The following is a 23,237-nucleotide window of genomic DNA, read 5'->3' on the forward strand; positions in this document are numbered from 1 at the left end:
CAAGTACCTTAAATTTCACACACAATTTATAGGCAAAGAATGTGATGTTTGTTCCATACTTAACTAGTTCCGAGACCCTTACCTACGCATGGGTCGGTTATTTTTTATTTTATTTAATATTTTGGTTATAAAATAAATAATATAATTATTATTATATTTGAATGGAACATTTGTATTGTTGTGATTATTTATAATTTGTAAATACTGGAAAAAAAGGTTAATAATATGAAAAAAAATTAAGTTGTGAGTAGAATTGTGAATTATAAATTTTGCAATATGAATTAGGTTGATGCATATTTATGAAATGTATTATTAAGTTGATGCATATTTACAAATGTGCTGTTAAGTTGATGCATATTTATGAAATGACATAATATTTTTGGAAAAGTATATATATATATATATTTACAAATATGGATAGATTGCCTATTTGTCTAATTAGTATATCAATAAATTTGTTTAATATGTATTTGTAAATATGTCTAATTAGTGTATAGATATATTTATTCAATAGTTTTTTGCAAAACTTATCTTATCAGTATTATATAGATAGACTTATCCAATGTGTACTTCAATACTCGTTTAATCAGTGAATTGACTAATTCAGTTAATGTGTATTGTAAGACTCGTCTAATCAGTGCATAGATAGATTCGTCCAATGTATATTACAAGATTTATCCTAATTAATTAAATGAACAACTCGTCTAATGTGTATTGTTAGACTTGTCTAATCAATGTATGGATAGAGTCATCAAATGTGTATTATTAGACTCGTGTAATTAGTGAATAGATAAAGTCATCTAATGTGTATTAATAAACTCTATTAATCTATATTTGGACAAACTCTTCTAATATATATTGTTAAACTCATCAAATGTGTACTGCAAAAGACTAATATAATAAGTTGAATGAACAATTCGTCTAATGTATTGCTAAACTTATCTAATCAGTGTATGGATAAAGACATCAAATTCTTAGACTTGTATATTTATTGAATGAATAGACTCATCTAATGTGTATTAATAAACTCTAATCTATGTATAAACAAACTCTTGTAATATATTTTGCTAGACTTGTCTAATAATTATATGAACACATTCATTTAATATATATTGTTATACTCATCTAAACAATATATGAACAAACTTGTCAAATAAACACTAGTGCAAAACTTAGATTTTAGGATCACATATTATAACAAGCATAGAAATTCTATAGAACCGCTATAGTAAGTGAGAGTGATGACAATTTTCTAATAAAGTACATGTCTTTTTATGCCAGTTATCATAAGAACCAACATAATATATTAATTTCCTACTTCCTTCCTAGCCTTCTCGGGCTGCACTTAACATTCACATTTTTCCTCCTCTCTACACCCTTGTCTCCTCTCTACACTACATTTGACCCTCATCTCCTCCTCACTTTGGTGGGTATCGGTCTTCCTCTCTTTGGTGGCTATCGGTCTTCCTCTCTCTTTGGCTTGGTTGCTCTCGCTCTCGCAAGTGGGTACTTTTCTCTCATTTAGGATTTTCTTCATTCCTTATATTTATCTCTCTCAATTTTTTAATCAATATTTTAGGTTTCTAGAATTTGTTGCTATAACTTAATGTCATTAGCGCAAACATGTCGTTGGGGCCCTTCATCTCCTTCGACACATGTGTCTTCTTGTTGCTTAATGGTTGTACTCTTCAATAACAAGATTTAGAAGCTCAATGTCCACGACGATAACTTTATGCCCACCACCAAATTCACTGGCAACTTCCACGTTTACGATTATATTGAAACCGTGGGGCCTAACCATAAACTACTTGGCCTACTAAAAACAAGTTGAGTTGGGTCGAGCCCTTGTGTATTATGTCAAGTCCTTGGCCTACTATTCATTAAAGTTAAAATAGTTCAAAACATTATGTATTATGTCAAGTAATTGTTGTATTACAAACTATCAAATATACTTGCAAAAATTAATTGCTTTGAAACATCAACATATATATGCAATGTGTGTTTGTGTTAAGGCCTATATAGTTTGAATTAAGGTGAAGTTTATGGGTGGCAATTAGCAAACACATGATATAATAACAAGTAGCATTAATACAAAATTTGTCATCCACCTATTTATGACTTATACGAATCGCACATGAAAAATACACGTAACAATTTTGTAATTGTATATTATTTTTGTTGAAACACTAAAATTACTTTCTATGAAGACTTTTTATGAGTATGGCCAATGATGATTTTTGTTTCATGAGCTTATGTGTATGATTTATAATATACGAGTCAATCCATAAATCTGGAATTGAATCCGGATTTATGTTAAAAATTATAAATGTGATGAATTAATAATACCTATTATATTTTGAAATGTGTAACTTGGTACATAGATAATAAAATGGTTTATATAAAATATTATTAGCTTATTTTGTTTTTTTATTCTTTTCATGGTTTATCCTCCTCTATAATAATCGTATGTTATATATGTACATATGATTAACTCAAATTTTCATACTTATTAATTAACTTTGTATTTATTCATGAAATAATATGTATTATTCATTGAAAAGTTGTAATTAGAAGTAGGAAAGTCTGTAGTAAATTGTACAGAAATTTATACATCAAAGTGGAGTGCTATCAGATGTTTCTCGCTAAACCAACATAAATCGCTCAGCTAAAGAGAGTTTTATTCGCTCAGCGCACCAGCACAACTCGCTAAGCGAATAAAGGACAATTAAAGATATGTTGTTGAATATTCGCTTAACGCATAAAGAGTTGTGCGCTTAGCCAATTAGTTATTTTTTCAATTGGCTTTTAAAGTGAGAAATAGATAGAAAGAACGTCAGACAGAAGTCCCGGACAAAGGAAAGAAATGAAAACATCTCAGGAACTTCCAGAAATTACTTCAAGCCATCAAGACACCATTATTGCAAGGGATTGCTTCAAATGTGTATGTTCTAGATGTCTAGGTGTAGTTAAATTTTTCTTTCGTTGGAATTGGAGGTAATGAACTCACTCTAATGTAATTTTCCTGTTCAATATATCGTTGTTCGCTCATATGCTCTTTTTTGAATTTAATAACATTGTATGAAAATATAATGTTATTTGAATGTCTTTGATTACTGGAAAGTAACTTTGAACATGAACATAGATAGAGCACCTAAGTGATTTGGGATCTAGGGATAGACTCAATAACATTCTTAACATCAGACTTAATGCAAATTGTATGTTAAATTGACTAAGGGATTATCATTTTGATATATAAATTTAGAACTTGTTGCTATTGTACAGAGTTTTATCTTCATATGATTCATGAAACCCAATTCCAACTGTTTGATAAAATAACAAAAAGAGTTTCTTGTGTTGTTTTGTGCATTTTGATGTCTAATTGAGTTATAAAAGGAAGAATTGTGATGTGTTATACAAGTCCTTTGGGAGAACGATACTCTCAACTTACTCTACATTACTTTAAATAATTTGGTATACTTGCCAAAAAGTTCTCAATATAAATAAAAAGGGACTATATATGTATATTTTTTTGTCTAAAACTTTATTATGTAACTTTTGATAAATACTTTAATACATAGGTTATACTACGTAGTTGTTTAATTTAATATTAAATTTGAAATACTTTAAATTATAATGATTCTATTAAATTGGGATGTTATATAAATTAAAATAATTTTTTTATAAAAAACTAAATAAAGTAAAATAACAAACATTTAAATAATACAATCTATAATAATTAACACGGGTAAAGTTAAAAGTATTAATCTATTTAGGTTTAATTAATGATTTAGCCTTTTAATTTGTAGGTTTGGTTTATTTTAGTATTTTAATTTTTTTTTTAATTTAATCCTCCAAATTTTTTAAAAAGTTTAACTTTTTGAACTTCTTATTACAAAATTGAATAACTAAATTGAATTTAAAAATAATAAAAGAATCAAAATGAACTAAAATAACAAATTAGAGGAATAAATCACTAATTAAACTATTTATTTATTATATAAAATTAGTAACAATAAATAATTTATAAATTTTCTTTTAGCCTGTTCTTTTTATGAAAGGTTGTGGGACTCCGACCATTGTCATGCTTTTCATTCTTCAAATTTGTATGTATATATTTTAACTAATTATATTAACATACAACTTCCTATCTCTTTAGAAGTAATATTTTCTCTAACGCAATATTATATTATATTTATATTATTTTTCGAAATAGACCCACTCAACATAAACAAATTTGTGGCTTCTTCTCATTCACCTAGTCTACTTTCATGCTCCGATTGCCTCTACAAGCGGGAAATCAAATTGAAAGAACAACTTTTGTTTGGGCCAAAAGATCCAAACTACTTTTCCTTTTTTTCATTTAACGGAAGATAATCCAAACTGATTTTAATTTATCACTACTAGATAAATTAATAAGCAATTTAATACATAGAAAGTAAAAGTACAAAAGCTAAAAGAGAGACAGACAAAACATCTAATAGAACCTTGAACCAGTTCATGAATGAACAAAGGACTGTCAGACCTTGAACAGTCAGACTATGAACAAAGATAGGGAAGATTATAAGTTAAGATCCTCACCATCCAGAAGAACAAGAAGAGCACAAGGTAACAAACGTTAATTTATTGTTAATAATATTATAGTGCCCACAGGCATATAGATGTAGCAGACATGATCCTTAACTTAAAACATAAAAGAAGGAAAATGTTAGGAAATAAGAGAAGATGTGAGATATATTGTGTTGTTATGGTGGGCAAGTGTAGGTGGAGGCTTGGCGTCCACAGGTGTTTAATAGAAGGTTGAGGAGAATGTCTAGGTTAACCTTGATAATTCCGAGGTCGAGCTTGAGAGTGGCGCAGAGGCACACGACGGCCTCAAGGTCAATAAGACCACCGAGGAGGGGGCAGCAATTGGGGTCAGCTTTAAAAGGGGGAACCAAAATGCTGGCGCAAAGATGCAATTCCGGGCACTTTGCTGGTGGTGCAGTTGCAGCGGTTAGGGTGTTGCAATTGACCATGGTAAAGAAAAGGAGGTTGAGAGAAAGGAGAAATGCAACAGTGTTTGAACCCATCTTCTCTTAGGTTTAATTGGCGAACAAGTGCTCTTGTTTGTTTGTGCAGGCAGCTCACATTTCACAGACAATTTATAGGCAAAGAATGTGATGTTTTTTCCATCTTTAATTTCTGAGTATGAAATGGCCAAAGTTTGATGTAGGGTTGAGTTTATTATCCTTTATTGATTAAAAATGATTATATTTATTACTCTTTTCTTTTCAAAATATAGTATTTTCATTTTTTTGTAGTTTTAAAATAATAATGTTTAATATTTTCGTTAAGCAATTTTTCTAGGTATATTTTGAGATTTTTTTTAAGTGTTACTTTTAAATTTTAAATTAATATTTTTGCAAATTTTATTTTTAATTTATTATTTAATATTTAAAACTATATATTATTAATATTATATATATATATATATATATATATATATAAAAGGTTTGTTAAACAGACTAAGAATATTTGAATAATTTTTAATATTAATTTGAATAATTTTCAATCTTTTAATATTTTTATTTTAAATTAAAAGTAAAAATTATTAAAATATTCCGGATTTAAAGTATGTATTTTTTTATGAATAAGAATTCTTTTATCAACTAAAATTTAATACTATGGAAGTTAGCAAATGTATATATATTATTTAATAAAATAAGTAAATAAATAATTTCTCTCCCCCGTATAATAGTAATTATATATATTTTTAAAACTACATTGAATAAATTGAAAAATCATATGTTTTTAGAAATTGGTATTTTTTTTAATAGGATATATATTTTTTAACTCTCTTTACTCTAATTTTTAATTAGCCAATTTTATGTGTAATGATTAAAAATATTATTTATTTAATAGAAGACATAAGTTTACAATTTTCAACTCAAATATAACTCCCTAACTTTCTTACTTAAAATAACTAACACACATTTTTTATTTTTTAATTATTTTTGTAAAGTTATATACATTTTTAAAACTGTATACGTTTGTATTAAAAACATGAGGCTGTGGCAGTTCATATGATAAGATTGAAAAATAAAAAATTATAAAAATCTACAAAATGATTACAAACACGGCGAGGGACTAATTAAGAGTGACAACAATGGGCCACATTAAGTTTTAAAATATCTTAAGAATGTAAGCTTGTCTTTCAATAATTTTATTATTCATGAAAACCTACTTAATCACGTTTTAAATTTATTTATAAATTTAATTATTTTTTATTAAATTTTTATTAATTTTTTTATGTTTTAAATATTTAAAACTTATATTTTTTTTAAGTGAAAGCTTGTTATTTAATTTTTTATTAATTAGGTGATATGTGTATTAATTTGATGACAATGCAAAACGACATTCACGTCATTCAATAATAAAAAAGAAAATGCTAATAACTCGATCGAAAATATAGAAATTTTAAATATTTAATAGATATAGAAAATTAATTAGATATATTTAAATTTGTGAGAGACTTAAAATTTAATTAAGTTATTAAAATATTATTTATTTTAACATGATTCCATTAAAATCATATATATATATATATATATATATATATATATATATATATATATATATATATGTATAACATTTTTAATTTTCACAAATTTTTATTTATGTGATTTACATTAAAATAATATTTTTATTCACTACAAATTAATTTTTTTTTTCTTGTGGACCTACACTGTTACATCTTTTTAAAGATATATCTATAACTTTTATTTTAATGTAAATACGTTAATGTTTTTTCATTATTTATTAATATAAAAATGTTTTTAAAATAGAAAAACTTCATGTCTAAGAGTTTCATTTAATAAGATTTAAATTTTATATCATTTTTTATAAGAAGGTGTTTTATGAGATGTAATTTTTAAACATATAATCGTAAATATAACCATTCACTGTTAATATATTATTCAATAATAATTATAATAATAATAATTAATAATATTATTATTATAACCGTATTAACTCTGCAAAAGTTAACATATAAAGGTAATTTAGAAGTTAACAGTAGTTTTAATCAATAATGAATTAATTAAATATTTTTCAGAGAACATTAAAGTATAATTTTGAACAAGTGATTAAAGTCATGTTCATTGCAAAAATGGTGATAGAAAGACTTAATTTATTTTTTGTATTTCTATAACTTGATTACAATTTTTTGTTTCAATATAAAATGTTTTAAAGGTCTTTCATTTAGTAATAATCTGTCTGAAAAAAATTTTGGAAGTTGTTTTTAAGTAACATATTTTTTTTATTTTTATAATTTATGGTTTTATTTAATTTTTAATCTTAAATTAATTTTATATTATGTTAGTATTATCTAATAGAGAGTTTTTATAAAGTATTTTATGGTGTAACGAATATATATTCTAAATTGTATTGGAGAACAATTAAACGTATAAAATCTTAAATGTAGCATTTCATATTAAAAATGTATTATGAATATACTATAAAATTCAACGGATTAATTTTGTATTTTAGCCGTTATTATATTATTTATGATTAAAATAGTTAATAAATTTTAATAAATAAAAATAATAATTAATTAATAAATTATTGAAAAAAGTCGAATAAAAGAGTAACATGAAAAATTCAAAACAATGTCTTACAAATTGGGACGGAAAATTTACAACTTTTTCCTACATACAAAACTAATTATTAACATTCATATTTTGTATTTTTAAAAATTATGTTTAATTAGATTTCTTTTTAAATGTATATTTTTGTTATGAGTTCTTGTTCGGATACTGAGCATAAACTGATAAGTGACAAGATTTTAAAGAGGTTAGAGTTAAGTTCTAAATGTGAGAGTGAATGTTTATTAGTAAGTAAATATTTTTTAAGAAATATTAATTGTATTATTAGAATTAGCATGAATTGTGAATTTATATGTAGTTTTATCATTTTGAAAAATACATGATATTAAATTTTAGATGTACGTTAAGCTTGTAATTTCATCTGGGTCCACTGTTTTAGCCTGATTCTTTCGTTAAGTGACAACTAATTTTAGTATAATAAATATATTTCTTTTAAGAAGAGATGTAAAAGATAAAATTTTATATTTCATAATTATACATAAAAATTAGATTTTTATCGATTAGTTATTCGTTGGTTTAATAGTATTTTTTAATTTTTACATTTGTAATAATAACTCAATAAATTTGATTTATTTATATTTGGCTTAATATGACATGTATATATTTTAAAAGGATTCAATTTGTTCTTTTACATTAAATCAAGAATCACTAATTCTATAAAATATAAGAACCATATTAAATAAAAAAATAAAATAAAAACATTAAATAAAAAATATATAAAACAAAATTATTAAATCAATGCTATAATTATAAAGACAAAAAAAATACTATTAAGTCTTACTCACTTATAAAAACAAAATATATAATTTCTTTAGTTTATTTTCTTGCTTCTTTTTAAGACCTGTATTAATTAGACGAGTGTATATGTATACTGATTATATTGAGTGAGTTTATCGATGTATTAATTGGATGAGTCTAACAATGCATATCAAACTAATCTTTCCATTGATTGAAAGAATATAGCAAAAAGATTATAGGAGATTGTCCATATAATAGTTAGATGAGTATAACAAAATATATTAGACAAGTAATTTCATATATTGATTATTAGAGTATAATAAAAAAATATTAAACAAGTATGTGAATACATTGATTACATGAGCAAAACAAAATACATTAGATGAGATTATCAATGTATTTATTAAACGAGTATAGCTAGTAATACACATTAGACAAGTTTTTCATCACTAAACTAGACGAGTCTATTAATAAATATTATAAAAGTTTATTCTTTTATCGCTTAGATGAGTTTATTCAAACATTCACTAGTGCAAAAAAGGTTTTTTATACCTCTTAAAAAAGGCTTTTTATATCTATTTTTGGGTAGGTACAGAAGCAGGGGATATAGAAAGTTTTCTATTTTTTATACCTACTCTAGAACCGGTGTAGAAAGTTTTACTTTTATGCCTATTCTGTTTATAATAGATATAAAAGTCTGATATTTACACCAGAGAAAAAAACTTTTTTTTATACCTGCTAATGCTATAATAGCTATAAAAATCTCACTTTTATACCTGCTGGTACTATAACCGGTGTGAAAAGACAAGACTTTTTATATCTGATATAGATTTAACCAGTGTAAAAAGTGACGTTTTTTTAAAAATATTTGATTTGTATATACTACTATCCATATTCAAACCTGCATAAAATTCAATCCCAGAATACAGTTTAAATAATCAATAACGAGTAAAATAATCAATATTATTTCAATTACTAACACATCAAAATGTAATATTTACCTAACAAAGTTCCTAAATATATTTACCTAACATAGTTACTTAATATAGTTACACATAAAATAGTTCGTAAATTCAAAATGTAATATTGAAACATCTAATCATTTACAAATGGTTAAAAAAATGCAGTCCACTGCTCCCGAATATCCTTTATGACATGTTGTTCCATTGGAAATGTGTCATCAAATATCTACACAATGAATACTTTGAGTCAAATTATAATATTAATGGCTTAATATCTTAATTGTAATATTAATGGCTTAATAATAAGTTACCAATTTGTTTTTTTTTTAACTTCAAATAATCATGTTAGGAACCTATTTACTATTCTTTGTATGGTACAAAAATCAAGTCGGTCAAATTCAGGGACATAAATTTATAATCATGTGATTTTAATAGAAAATAATTGTCAAAATATGATATCACATTCAACAGGACATAATATGGCCTTCACTAGGATAGGTAATATTAATTCACAAAAAAAAAACAAGACATAATATGGCCTTCACTAGGATAGGTAATATTAATTCACATAAAAAAAACAAATTAAACAGAATTACTCACAGTGAGTGGCCACCCTCTCAAAGTCAAATTATTGCTACTATATCTTGTTTAATCTTTTTATGTGCATGAATAGTACAAAAGAATCATAAAGAAATTAACACTAAATGTGGAACTTATTTACCCCAGAAAAATAGTAATGTGTAACAGAATAATAGTAACAAAAAAGGAATGCTCATTAGACCATTGAAATGGAGAGACATCTGAGCCGTTAACGAAAATAAAGTGTCCACTAGAGTCTACAATTGACTTCTTCAAAATTTCTAATGCACGGGTTAGTCTTTCAGTATAGATGACAAGTTCAATATAGATGACAAGTTGTAATCAATCACACCAAATCCTACTCCTATAGAGATAAAGACAGTCACAAACCCTTCCAAAGATAGGAAGACATACATGAATCCATCCTATAGGATAAAGGGATCTTTCATTTAGAATTTTGAAGACTTCCTCCTCATTTGTAGCTTGACACTGTGATTCAGTTATCAAGTTAGCAACAAAACAATTAATAATTAAATTGTGCCCTTTTGAAAATATTTTAAAGTTGTAGGTGAGAAGAATGTAAGACTGAGATCCAGATACTAACCGAATTGGAAGCATATTACTCCTTTGGTATAATCAGAGTAGTTTCACAGGCTGAGTCATATAGAAGGTTCACTTCTCTTGGAAAATTGAAGGATGTGATCATGTATTTGTTTCAAATTCTATAATGCATTTGATCAAATTAGGTTCTTCATTTCTTTTTCATAACAAACCACCTTGATAGATATTAAATGTATTAAATACCATTAAAAAATTTGAAAAAAATAATACAAGATATAAAGTACTAACAAATAAATCTTGTATATTCATGAACGCAAACACACAAAATAAGGAGTGATATTATGCAGTAGATATGATTCAAGAAGTAGCTGAATTGTCTTAGAGCAAAGAGTAGTAATCTATGTATACGTGTATTCGAGATATAGAATCTTACAATGTGCCTTGTTGTCGACAGGAATAGTAGGAAACTGAATCCCAGCAAAAGGTTTTGCCATGACCACTGCAAAAGTTGCTCAAAAAAATTATTCAGCATATACGTAATTACACTTACTGGGACAACTATGAAATTCTATTTTCATTTAGAATTGACCCTTAATTTCCTAGCTATTCATTCCATTTTTACTTTCATGATATGATTAGAAGGAAGAAAGTTTTAGTTTGATAAATAGTTGGAATCTAATCCCTTAATATAAAAGTCAAAGAAGAGAATATATATATATATATATATATATATATATATATATATATATATATATATATATGAATAACTGGTTTTCAATTACCAATCTCAATTCAATGATAGTGTCAATGCTTATTTCTTAAAACAGAATCAGTGCTATCAAAATGCTTTACGGTGGAGATTTTATTTTGTTTTGTTTTAAAGTTGCTTTAGTCTGCCAACCATTCAAAGTAAAAGATAGTTGAGACTTTCCCTTTTATCATAACTACCAATGGATATCTATCATAAAGGCTTTCCCTTATACATGCCATCTAGGGATAGTCTTTTTCCTATTGGAAAGAAACAAATAAAATAAAATCAGACCACACATTATACTTCTCATATAATCCATTTCATGGCTAAACTCACAAAACAGAGCTCATATCAATTAAATTATTCCTCACCATGCAAAATCTTGCTTCAAATGCCAAGTCTGATATATTTGTTGCTTGTATGCCTAAGATTAAGAACACAAATTATCATCTATAAGTAAAAGAAATTCAATTAATTTCATCTTTTTTATTTTACTTTCCTATAAGTATTTTTTTAGAATTTTATTCGAACAGAACCTAAATACAAAATGAAAATATACACAGCAAATACAATATTGCAGTAGCATACAAGATAGCCTCTGCTTCATTTGTATCAGTAGCTTCATGAAACCTGCACATGAACAAAAACTCGTCATTGCCAAAAGAAATGGCGCAAAAGAAATTAAAACAATAATTATGATCTAGACATAACAAAGTTAACGACAATTACCATTTATTACATTTAATCTTCCAGTACCATCATCAAGCACAAACGTAACATCAGTAACTCGTTCGGCTTTGTTGCATACCCTTCCTATAAGAGTAACTTGGACTCTAATTGTCAGAACGTCCAAACTTTAACCAAATTAACCAACAGAGATTCAAGGAGAACGTACATTATTAACGTCCACACCGTCAACAATCAAATTGGCTTTATCATCGTTTGTTTGAAGCGCATCGTATATTTGCTTCACTGTTAGAGGAAGCAAGGACTGAGCATCGCGATTCTACAAAAACAATAATAAATCATAAAATACGACTTCAAACCACATAATTTTCTAAAAAACTTCTAATTAAAAGAAGAGCAAAACCCTAGGGATTTATTAGTGTTGAGGGAAATGAACTGTATCAATTCGAACATAATGGTGATTACCGACACAATCGAACCCGGGGAGAGAGAGGAGGAGAGGCATGCTCTTGTGCTTGTTGTTGTTGCGTTTTGGAAGGCACGATGGTGGCATTCGACGATAATGGCGAATTAGAAGCAAAGGAGAAGAAGTGCAGCGTGAAAGTGAAGTCGTGCGCGGAAGTGAAGCAATGATTTGGCGAACTGGAAAGGGTCGCGGCGTTGCAGACGTTGACGGTTTTGAACTCTGCGCTGAAAATAGAGGAGCTTGTCGAGGAAGAATTAGAAATGCAGTGTGAAAGTGAAGATGCACGCAGCGTGAAAACGCACCAGAATATTCCATACCGATTTTAAGTGTAGTAGGTATAAAAATCAACTTTCATACCTATTTATACCTATTTTCAGTACAATTGGTGTAAAAAAGTTTATCTTTTTTACTATATTTGCCATCACATTATTTTTTATACTTGATAAATTTTAACAGGTATAAATTATAACTATAAAAAGCTTATTTTAGACTAGTGATTGATTAGATGAATATAACAAAAAACATTACACATGTCTAGTAATACACGTTAGATGAGTCTATTCATATACTGATTAGATGAGTATAGAAAAAAGTATTAGACGAATCATTCCATACATTGATTTTTTAGATGACTTTAAGAATACATATTAAATAAGTATGTTCATACATTGAACAGACGTGTCTTGTAACATACATTAGACGAGTTTGTCTGTAGACTGATTACACCTATATAACAATATATGTTAGACAAGTTTGTTCATACACAAATTAGATGAATTTATTAATACACATTAGACGACTTTATTCATTATATGATTAAGCGAGTCTTGTAATTAGGGATGACAATGAGTCGGGTCGGGTACGGATAGTGTCTACCCGCTACCCGACCCGAAAAATAAAATCTACCTGTTACCCGCTCGCTACCCGCATGGATACAACTTTAAAAAATACTTGTGAGTATTTCAAAACTCGCGGATACTCGCGGGTATCCGAAAACCCGCAAATATTTAAAAAATATATATGTTCATAAAATATTAAAATAAAATTTAAATAAAATTATAAAATAAATATAAAATATAATATAAATTAAATTACATATAAATTAAAATTTATTTTTAATTAAACTTAACTTAATAAAATATAAATTAAATTTTTATTTTTATTTTTTACAAATACGGATAGTATAATACCCGCACCCAACCCATTTATAAGCGGGTATTAAAATACACACTACCTGCAATATACATTACACAAGTTTATCCATACACTAATTAGACGAGTCTAATCATACACAATAGGGGAATCTATCCATATAAATTAGACGAGTCTAACAATATATATTCAATAAGTTTGTCAATGCATTGATTGAATGAGTCTAGCAATTCCCATTACATTAATCTATTTATCCACTAATTTATATTTTTAGCGAGTCAATTCTAGATATCTCTACATATTCTTTGTATTTTTAGAGAGATTATATATGTTTTATCCTTTATATTTTTATAAAGTTTACTATTTAATTTTTATAGATATATTGAGTTTCTAAACTTATAAATTATTTTTAAGGCTAATTCTGTTTAAAACTTAATTATAAATTTAAAAATATTTATTATTTTTTTCTCGATCTTTAATTCTCTTAATAAATACAAACCAAAAGTAGACTGTTTAAATCTAATTTAAAATAATAAAAAACATACAAGTCAAGCTTCTCCGCTGCACATCAAACATAATTCACTTGAATCGTGCTTCAGGTGGACAACTTTACTTAAAGATAAATTCGTGTTTTTTTTTTTATATATATTTCAATGCATCACCAAATTTAATTAAAGAAAAATAGTATACTTTTAACTCGACTTTATTAAAAAAGAATAAAGATAAAATCGTTTTATATAATCACGATTTCTCTAAGATTTTCAAACTCTTGAAATAAAAAATAACTTCTTTACTTCGTTTATTTATTTATAATTTTGAAAAAGAATTGTGCTAGATTGGTAAATATTCCTCTTATTTTCACGGTGTGCGAGAAACTAAACCCTCATCAATTAAATTATATTATTTTCACTTTTAACTTTTAAAAAACCTCATATTGGGAGGAAAAATTAATAGGAGAATTGGAAAATAAAATACAAAGATTAAAATTAAATAATTTTTTTTTGTTTTAATTAAAAATGAATAATTTTAAAATAAGAAAATATAAATTATTTTATTTAAATTGAAAGAAAAATATTATTATTTTATTATTATGATTATAAAAGGCTATTACAACTATGGTTATCTTATGGTGATACATAATTGAACGTGAGACTGTTACATTTTTTTTACCAATATATCATATATTTCTTATTTATTTATTTCCAAATCTTTTTCATTGAACTTTACTCGTTTAACTTTGTCCTCTTCTCTCCTTCAAACTCCAATATCCCATCCTCTTTCTGCGGTACATAAGGTTCTCTTCTGAGTGCCAAATGCAAGAATCATGAAATTGCAACAAAAACTACCACTTTCTCATGCACGGTTGGTGATATGGGTGTCCTAAAACTGTCCAATTGTAAGTTTGGTATGGAATGCTTGCAATAATAAATAGATAGACTTCATTTCTTAACCAAAGCCTATTTTCTCCTTTTTTTTTTTTTTTTTACTTTATCTAGATATGCTTCAGTTGTAAAACTAAAGCATAACATAAAAAAAGGTCGAGGTCACAACTCATTGTTATACAAGTGTTAGGATGGATTACATAGATGTAAATGTGACTTAGCCACTAAATTTTGGTTATACACAAAGATTTGTGGTTTATAAAAAAAATGTTTTGAATGCTTGAACTTGAATGGTATTGAATTTTGTTTGATGAATGATTGTTAGAAATGTTTTGAATTGAGTATTTATTAATATGTTATGTTGATATAGAGACTAGATGAGTTAGTTGTAGAGTTTCATTAATTTAGGTTTTAAATCCTTCTTTATGATAGCTTATGAAATTTATATAAACAAAAATAAGCATACTTTGAGTTAATAATGTTGAAATTTGTGTAAGTAAAAGATAATGTTTGAACAAACTCTAGTTTAGATTGATGATTTGAATTGTTTAAAAATAGTATTACTAAAATGGTTTTGAAAATATATTTGAACATTGATTTTATTATATTGCTAAAATTTATTTTTATGATATTTTCACGTAAGTGAAAGAGTAGAAACTGAGACTTTACTTATTTTGGTTAAGCAAAAATAAAGTTAAAAATAACTTTATTTTTAATTTTATTTTTGTTCATGCAAAATATTTTCTACTGAAACAAAAATAACACTGGAACTCAACTCAATTTCTATTCAATTTTTACTCAAACAAACATATGTTTGCCAAGTTAAAAGAATTCATCCTTTTCTTTTAGTATCTTTAGTTCATTAAATGATAATGTTTTTACAAATACAAATTAAATATTAATTTTTATATGTAATTGATTTATGATTTTATTTAAATAATTTATATTATATTGTAATGACTAATGAGACTGATGGAATTTACATAATGGAATTTGATTATGTATTGACAGGTTATATCTACACAGCATTCAAGTTTTTAATAATAGAACTTAAAAAAAAAACTATCTCTATGTTATATTTTTAATAATAAAACTTTGAAACAGTTAAAACATTAATACAAACATGTCATCCGAATAAAGATTCGACACTAGTTAGTTTAATTGTCATACGACATATAAAATAAGCTTGACCTAATTTCATACTCCAGTTCACTTCATGTTTAAGCCAGAAAGCAAATTGTAACGACAACTTTTAGTTCAAAAGATGGAAACTGATTTTAATATCATTACTAGAACAATCAACGCCTTTTCTACTTTTCCACCCCATACTCAAAGATAATACAAAACCCAAAAGAAAGACAAGCAAACAACTTAATCAGTTCTCAACCAAAGGACTGTTATCATGTTTCAGAAGCAGGACGATAAACAAAGCGAGGAGGAAGATAAAAACCTCGTTTACCAAACGTTCATTTATTGCTATAGTATTATTATAGTGTCCACAACATGATGCAGACACGAATAGTAATACATCCTTAACTTAAAACACCGAAAAACAAAGAACGGTAGGAAGTAACAGAACATCTTGTGTTCTTATTTGCAAGTGTAGGTGGTCTTTTTGCGTCCACAGGTGTTTAATAGTAGGTTGATGGGAATGTCTAGGTTAATGCTGACTATTCCCCCGAGGTTGAGCTTGAGAACAGCGCAGAGGCACACGGCGGCTTCAAGGTCAATAAGGCCACCGATGAGGGGACAGCAATTACGGTCAGGTTTAAAAGGGGGCAGCAAAATGTTGGCGCAAACTTGCAATTCCGGGCACTTAATCTGTTCGTTATGATGGGCAATTTGGGTGTTGCAGCTGACCATGGAAAAGAAAAGGAGGTTGAGAGAGAGCATAAGGGCAATGGATGAAACACTCTTGGAACCCATTTTCCAAACAACTAAAGTGATTAGTTTCTCTTGAAGGTTGAACAAAATGCTCTTGCTTGTCAAAGGTTGTTGAAATTTGCCACAATTTATAGAGAAGATGTGTGGTTTTTTTCTTCTTTTCATATGCTTAGTTTCCGGATATTAATGGCCAAACTTTATGCCTTGGACTGTTAATAGGTTTGATTGGTAACTGATGAAGTTTACACTACTTCACGCAAACCTACATAAATTATTCTCTTTTTCTATCCTCTCCAAAATAATACTATTTTTAGTTTTTTAAATTTCTCAAAATAATATTTTTTTCGTACTTTTTTAATAATGGGTAATATTTTTTTGTACTGAGTTTTGTTAAAAAAACACTTTTGAATAAAAATTATTAAAATTTGTATGGGTTTATGTAATTTGCTTATTTAACTTTTTACTTTTTTAAGCAGTAAATGTTGCTTCTTCAATAACTGAGTTCTTAAGTTTGAGCACGACATCTTTACACGTAATTAAAAACGTATATATTACCTCTTTCCCAAAATCCTACTATTTTCGTATTTTTAGTGTTGCTCATTGTTCTGGGCTAAACTAGTATATGGAATATTTTTTTCTATAATAATATTCTTTTAAAGTTTCCTATTTTCCTTTTTTTATAATAATATATGCATATATGTTATATAAGATTATATAAAAACATAGAGTTAAATTTTAAGTGAAAATTAAAAATAGTGTACTTTAAAATTTTAATTCAATTTATTCTTTCAACTTTAAAAATAGGTAGATTTAACAATTCTAATCTAATTTTGTTAAATTTATTTGATATTATATCAAATAAACTTAACAAAAGGTGTGTTGGAAGTTCCCCATCAACTAAAGATAAAACCAATAATATATAAGTGGGTGCAAACCTTATCTTACAAGCCGGTTTTGTGGGGTTGAGTTAGGTTTAAAGTCCACTTTTTAAAATGGTATCAAAACTATAGTTAGAGTCTATCTTAGCGATATTTGTTATTTGTTGGGTATGTTGTTCAACTCACTATCTGGCCGTTATCGGACCACTCATTGATGTTTAGTCTCATGCTCGAGATAATGTTTATGGTACGTTGAAAGTTTTACATTGACTAGAGAGATAAGACTTAAAATTCACTTCTTAACAATAATTAAGAATATACCGAATTTTGAAAATTACACTTCAATATAAAAATATGATCTTTTATTGTTAATATAGAACGATATTATAATTAATAACTTTTATTACTTTATTATTGAATAACAGAGAGAATGATAGTCATAAAAACAATCTATTCATCATTTTAGGTGATGATGTAAAAGCATCTAAGACTATTTCATTATCCAAGAGTCTTTTTATATTAAGTATAATATACTTTTATATTAGCCACAAAGTATTACAATTCTTAACACATAAATACAAATGGAGATAATGAAGAAATATAATAATCATATTATCGAATTAACGAAAAAATCAAACAAGTGACTCAGTTAAAAGATATAAATATTTTGAATATTCAATAAAATAAAAATAAAAAACTTAATAAAAAATACAATAAACAATTTAAACATAATTAAACCTATAAATATTTCAAAAAATATGACTGCTAAAAATCAAATAGAAAGAATAGTATTTTTAGTTTTCTATTTTTTAAATTATATATATATATATATATATATATATATATATATATATATATATATATATATATATGAGTTTGTTAACTTTATGTAGTATACCAAATTTTAATATACCCTATTTATAAAAGAAGATATACTTTAAAGGTTATCTAAATTAGCAAACTTGTCTGTATATATAGTCTCGCTTTATATCGAAAAGATACACAAAAGGTAATTAAGAAGTCAAGGATAGTTTTGATTCAATACAAGTTAATTAAATATTTTTAATCACTGTGCCAGAGCATCAAAAAGATATTTCGGAACTAGAGTTTTGTATTAAATGTAATATTTATTATTAGAAATCATAGTATTTTATTCAGATACACAATAAAGGGATCAATTTCTTATTGTATCATTTATAAACTTAAATACCACAATATAATTAAATATTAGTATTTTTAGTATTTCTAAGCACAAATAATATGAATAATTCTATCATCTTCTTCATTACACTTAGTTTGTTCTATACTTTTACTATTTTCTTTTATGATTTACTCTAATAAAGTTTATAAGATTTATATTTTTATTAAAATTTCATTTGATTGCAGGTAAAAATATATAATTTTGAAATACAAAAAAAATAAAATTATATTTTTATGATATATGGTCTTATGGACATATTTCATTTTTAACATAAGAAGTTAGCAATTACAATTTAGTAACAGCTTTTATTTTTCATTATTTGTGTGAAAGTATGTTTTGAATTGTGTTTGGAAGTTTCACATTATTAAAAGTAATGTCAAATTTATAATATATAGGTGACAGTAAATTTCTTTTATTAGTTAATTTTTATATAATTAAATTAATTTTAAAATCTACTTATTCACATATTATTAGAATTATAGTTTATCATAATAAAATTTATTTGATACTATTTCATTTTTTATTAAACCGCTATATGTCTTACTGTAATATATTAAAAATCTCATCGACTAAAAATTAGTTTTATTTAACAAATCGTACATTAAATTTTTGTATAAACAATATTAATAGTATGACCATGGAAGTAATGATATAGATATGGTTGAAGTTAAGTACTTGAAATTTGACAAAAGAAATGTTGCTCAGAAAATGGAAATTTGTTTGAGTTTATTTGAATGTTTGAGAGTTTGGGTTAGTCTCTATTTTATGTTTGTTTAAGTAGCACATTTACAGATTAAATGACAAATGTTTTTCAAAAGATAGATCGTTTCCTCACGTGACATATTTTTATTCTAAAAAAATAAATCCATCAGACATAAAATGATATGTTAAAAATTATATAAAATGTATGTATGAGTTAGACATATACAATATTGGCGTTCAACAGTAGTCAAGGGACGCTCAGTATGCAAGAATAGTGTACTCAGGGCCACCTAGACTTAAGATCTCCCTTTTAATGTTTTTCCTACTTCTCTGTAAAGAGAAGCAATGGTTAAGGGGCGCTCAGTATGAGCTCTCTGTAAAGAGCTCACTCAGCACCATCTAGACTTTAAAATCTCTTTTGATATATTTTTTTTACTTTTTTAGGTTGCTAAGCTATTTGATTTGATAGAAGGTTTTTGTATAACAAAATTAGATGAAAAAAAAAATTAATAAGTGTAGCCCAAAATATAAATATTTATAAAAACACAATAAAAATTTGAAGATTAAGCAAAATACAAGTTAGAAAAGAATTAATCTTTGTTAATAAACTAATGTTTAAAAACATTAAATTATTACTTGTCCTACTCTTTTATTAATGTATTTATTTATTTTCTTTGCTTTGTGTTGGCTAAACCAACATTTATAACAGTTAAAAATTATTTTATATCCGTAGTGAGCTTGGCCTTGGACTGTCACTTTTGTTAATAAAAAGTATTTTTTTAGTGATGATTTGATCCACACAAGGTTAATGTTTTTATTTTTATTTACTGATTAGTTTGCATTCGTTTTTAATGAATTTAATTCACTATATGTTTTTTTTTATTGACTCTGATAACATCATGTCGTATATACATCTAAATGTAAAATTAAATATTAATCGATAGTTGATATAATAATATGTGAAATATTAGGTCCAACTAAAACCAAATTTCAATCAAACCCATTCTTACAAATTTGTTATTTTATATAAAACAAATATTTTTATATAGAATAGGTTAATTAAAAATGTTATAAAAGATTATTGGTGAAGAAAGTTAATAGTTTTTTTTTAGAAACGTTGAGAGCTCGAACTAGAAGGTTCTGAGTGGAGAAAGGAGAATTAATAAATAACTAGAAATATTTAAATATGATAACAAATGAGTCAAATTGATCATATAAAACAAATTTAAATAATTAATTTATAAATCTTTATTTTCATATAATATAATTGCAAAAGAAAATTAGTCCTCAAAACTGAACATTAGTACCGTTAGAAAAATTAATTGTATAAAACCTAGACTTGGACGGAGGTGGCCCTAAAATTATAGAAACGTTAATAGTCTCTAGATAACGAAGGATTAGGTTGAGTTTTTTTTTTTAATATAGATACGGAAGAAAAAATAAATAAATAAAATTAAAATATTGTTACAAATATAAAAATGAAAAGGGCTAAATATTTTTGTAGTTAATTTGAAATTAATTATTGTTTAAAATTTTTTATATTTAAAACTTTAAAAATGAATTAATATAATTATTTTAACTTAAAGATGATAATTTTTTTAAAAAAATATTCCAGATTAGCATTTGAAGTATCTCTCAAGGTGTAAATAATTTAAATATTAAATTAAAAAATTGGACACATTAAAAAAATCTAATGTAATTGATTTTATAAAAATTATATTTATTTATTTTTAAAATTTAAGAATTAAAGTGTTCAGAAATTTGAAACATAAATAAATTTAAATTTTAGATCAAAATTTAGATATTAAAAGTATATTTAACCAAAATAAAAAAAAAAGGATTATATTTATATTTATATACATGAACTTGAACGATTAAGGATATGTTTCTTTATTTTTGTACAACAGTTCAAATCCTGATGAAGTTGAGTTTAATTGAAATTTGAAGGTTTGCATCTGGAAAGATAAGCATGTCTCGAATGATTTGTATACTAAGTATATTGAAGGTTTCAATACGAGACGATAATCAAAGATAGCGAAGAGCAAGATAAATTAGATCCCCTTCGAGAAGAAGAAGAACAACACAATTGTATTTGCTCAATTTGTCTATTTATTAGCATTATACAACAAGAAACATAGAGCAATACGTCATTAACCTTAAATTCAGACAAAAGATAGAGCAAGAAAGATAGAAACCCAACAGCATATGATGAAGAAGAGACATGCATGTATGTATGTTCTCATTCGCAATGGTGGGTGGTCTGTTTGCGGCCACAGGTTTCTAATAGAAGGTTGATGAGAATGTCTAGGTTAACCTTGATAATTCCGAGGTTGAGCTTGAGAATGTCGCAGAGGCACACGGCGGCGTCAAGGTCAACAAGACCAGCGATAAGAGGGCAGCAATTGGGGTCAGGTTGAAAAGGGGGCAGCAGAACGCCGGCGCAAATCTTTAATTCCGGGCAGTTAGCTGGTGGTGGAGTGGCAGCGGTTAGGGTGTTGCAGCTGACCATGGAAAAGAAAAAGAGGTTGAGAGAGAGGAGAAGGGCAATGGATGGGGAACTCGTGGAAGCCATTTTCAAAACGCAATTTCTCTTCAAAGCTTATTGCTTAACAATTGCTCTTGTTTGTGTTGGCTAGAGCTCAACTCTAAGAGGAAATTTATAGCTGGTGTCCACAAGACAACAAATTACTACTATTCCATTCTCATGCAGTAAAATAAAATATTATTTTTAAAATGTCATCCTCCTGTAAAATAAAAAATATAAATATATACTGTGATGGTATATAAACAAATTAAAGTTACAATATTATAAATAAATGTAATTAAATAAAATTTGTTTATACTTACAAAGAGTCTGATTTTTTTTCTCACTACAGAGAGCATGCAGGAACTATGATTTATTTTTTCCGTTGGTGGCATCATTTATTAAAATCAGATCCAAAAATAAGACATTATTATATTATTATAAAGTTATTAATGTTATTGATTATATGGTAGTTGGTTAAAGTAAAATGGATGTGTTGCAGTGGTAAGTATATTTATTTCTCCTTCCATTTCACACCGATTAATGATAAATATATTACTTTTTTAAGTCTTTTTGTAAATGACATTTTAAGTAAAAAATAATTTAAGGAAAAATTAGAATATTTTTTTAATGGACATCTCGAACGGAGACTTCTTTGTAAAGTTTTTAAAACTATTTATGTTTTCTGATTCTCTCAATAGTGTGATCCTCTAAACTTATCCCTTTTAAGAATGTATTGCATAAATGATAAAGAATTTCAAAAAAACTTCATATCTTCATATCTTTTATATTTAACTAAATATATATTAAATAAATTTTACTTAGCATTTGATTCGTTTTACTTGAAAATGAGTGTTTTCATGCAGAAACGATGCTGATCAATAAGTAATTTTAACATTTTATGGCTAAAGCCGTTGTTAATTGGGAGTAATAAACTGTAGAAGAGAATTAGTCCTAAATGTAGCAGTTGTAAAAAAAAATCTTAAATGCATGTAAGGAAAAAGTCTTAAATGTAATTATTACCTTAATATATATATATATATATATATATATATATATATATATATATATATATATATATATATATATATAGACTCCCCGTTTTTTTTAATGTGTCTTCATTCTAG

The 23,237-nt window shown here is 26.2% G+C and overlaps 2 protein-coding genes and 1 long non-coding RNA gene across 7 annotated transcripts; all 3 read right to left on the reverse strand.

Annotated features, from left to right (window-relative positions):
• Positions 1-4,742: 4,742 nt before the first annotated feature.
• LOC108341610 (hydrophobic seed protein) lies at positions 4,743-5,069 on the reverse strand. Its single transcript, XM_017579273.2, has one exon. It carries the CDS (start codon positions 5,067-5,069, stop codon positions 4,743-4,745), a length of 327 nt encoding a protein of 108 aa, XP_017434762.2.
• A 4,304-nt stretch (positions 5,070-9,373) lies between these two features.
• LOC108342653 (uncharacterized) lies at positions 9,374-12,694 on the reverse strand. 5 transcript variants are annotated; one of them, XR_001833405.2, is made up of 8 exons: positions 12,387-12,694; positions 11,964-12,240; positions 11,823-11,864; positions 11,606-11,658; positions 10,917-10,982; positions 10,527-10,698; positions 10,337-10,411; positions 9,374-9,569 (listed from the first exon to the last, which is right to left on the reverse strand). It is a non-coding gene; the product is annotated as an uncharacterized LOC108342653 (long non-coding RNA). The 5 variants fall into 5 exon arrangements; XR_008249959.1 differs by lacking the exon at positions 9,374-9,569 and having other exon boundaries at positions 9,788-10,411; positions 11,964-12,047; positions 12,130-12,240; XR_008249961.1 differs by lacking the exon at positions 9,374-9,569 and having other exon boundaries at positions 9,788-10,411; positions 11,964-12,059; positions 12,130-12,240.
• Positions 12,695-21,825: 9,131 nt separating this feature from the next.
• On the reverse strand, positions 21,826-22,158 carry LOC108341611 (putative lipid-binding protein AIR1B). The gene has a single exon (XM_017579274.1). It carries the CDS (start codon positions 22,156-22,158, stop codon positions 21,826-21,828), a length of 333 nt encoding a protein of 110 aa, XP_017434763.1.
• Between the last annotated feature and the right edge of the window lie 1,079 nt (positions 22,159-23,237).

This window comes from Vigna angularis, chromosome 6 (assembly GCF_016808095.1).
Source record: "Vigna angularis cultivar LongXiaoDou No.4 chromosome 6, ASM1680809v1, whole genome shotgun sequence".
Taxonomy (NCBI): Eukaryota; Viridiplantae; Streptophyta; class Magnoliopsida; order Fabales; family Fabaceae; genus Vigna; species Vigna angularis.

What these genes read in the sequence shown, in the direction of transcription:
- LOC108341610 (XM_017579273.2), bottom strand. Translation starts at nt 5,069, where the DNA reads ATGGGTTCAAACACTGTTGCATTTCTCCTTTCTCTCAACCTCCTTTTC.
- LOC108341611 (XM_017579274.1), bottom strand. Translation starts at nt 22,158, where the DNA reads ATGGCTTCCACGAGTTCCCCATCCATTGCCCTTCTCCTCTCTCTCAAC.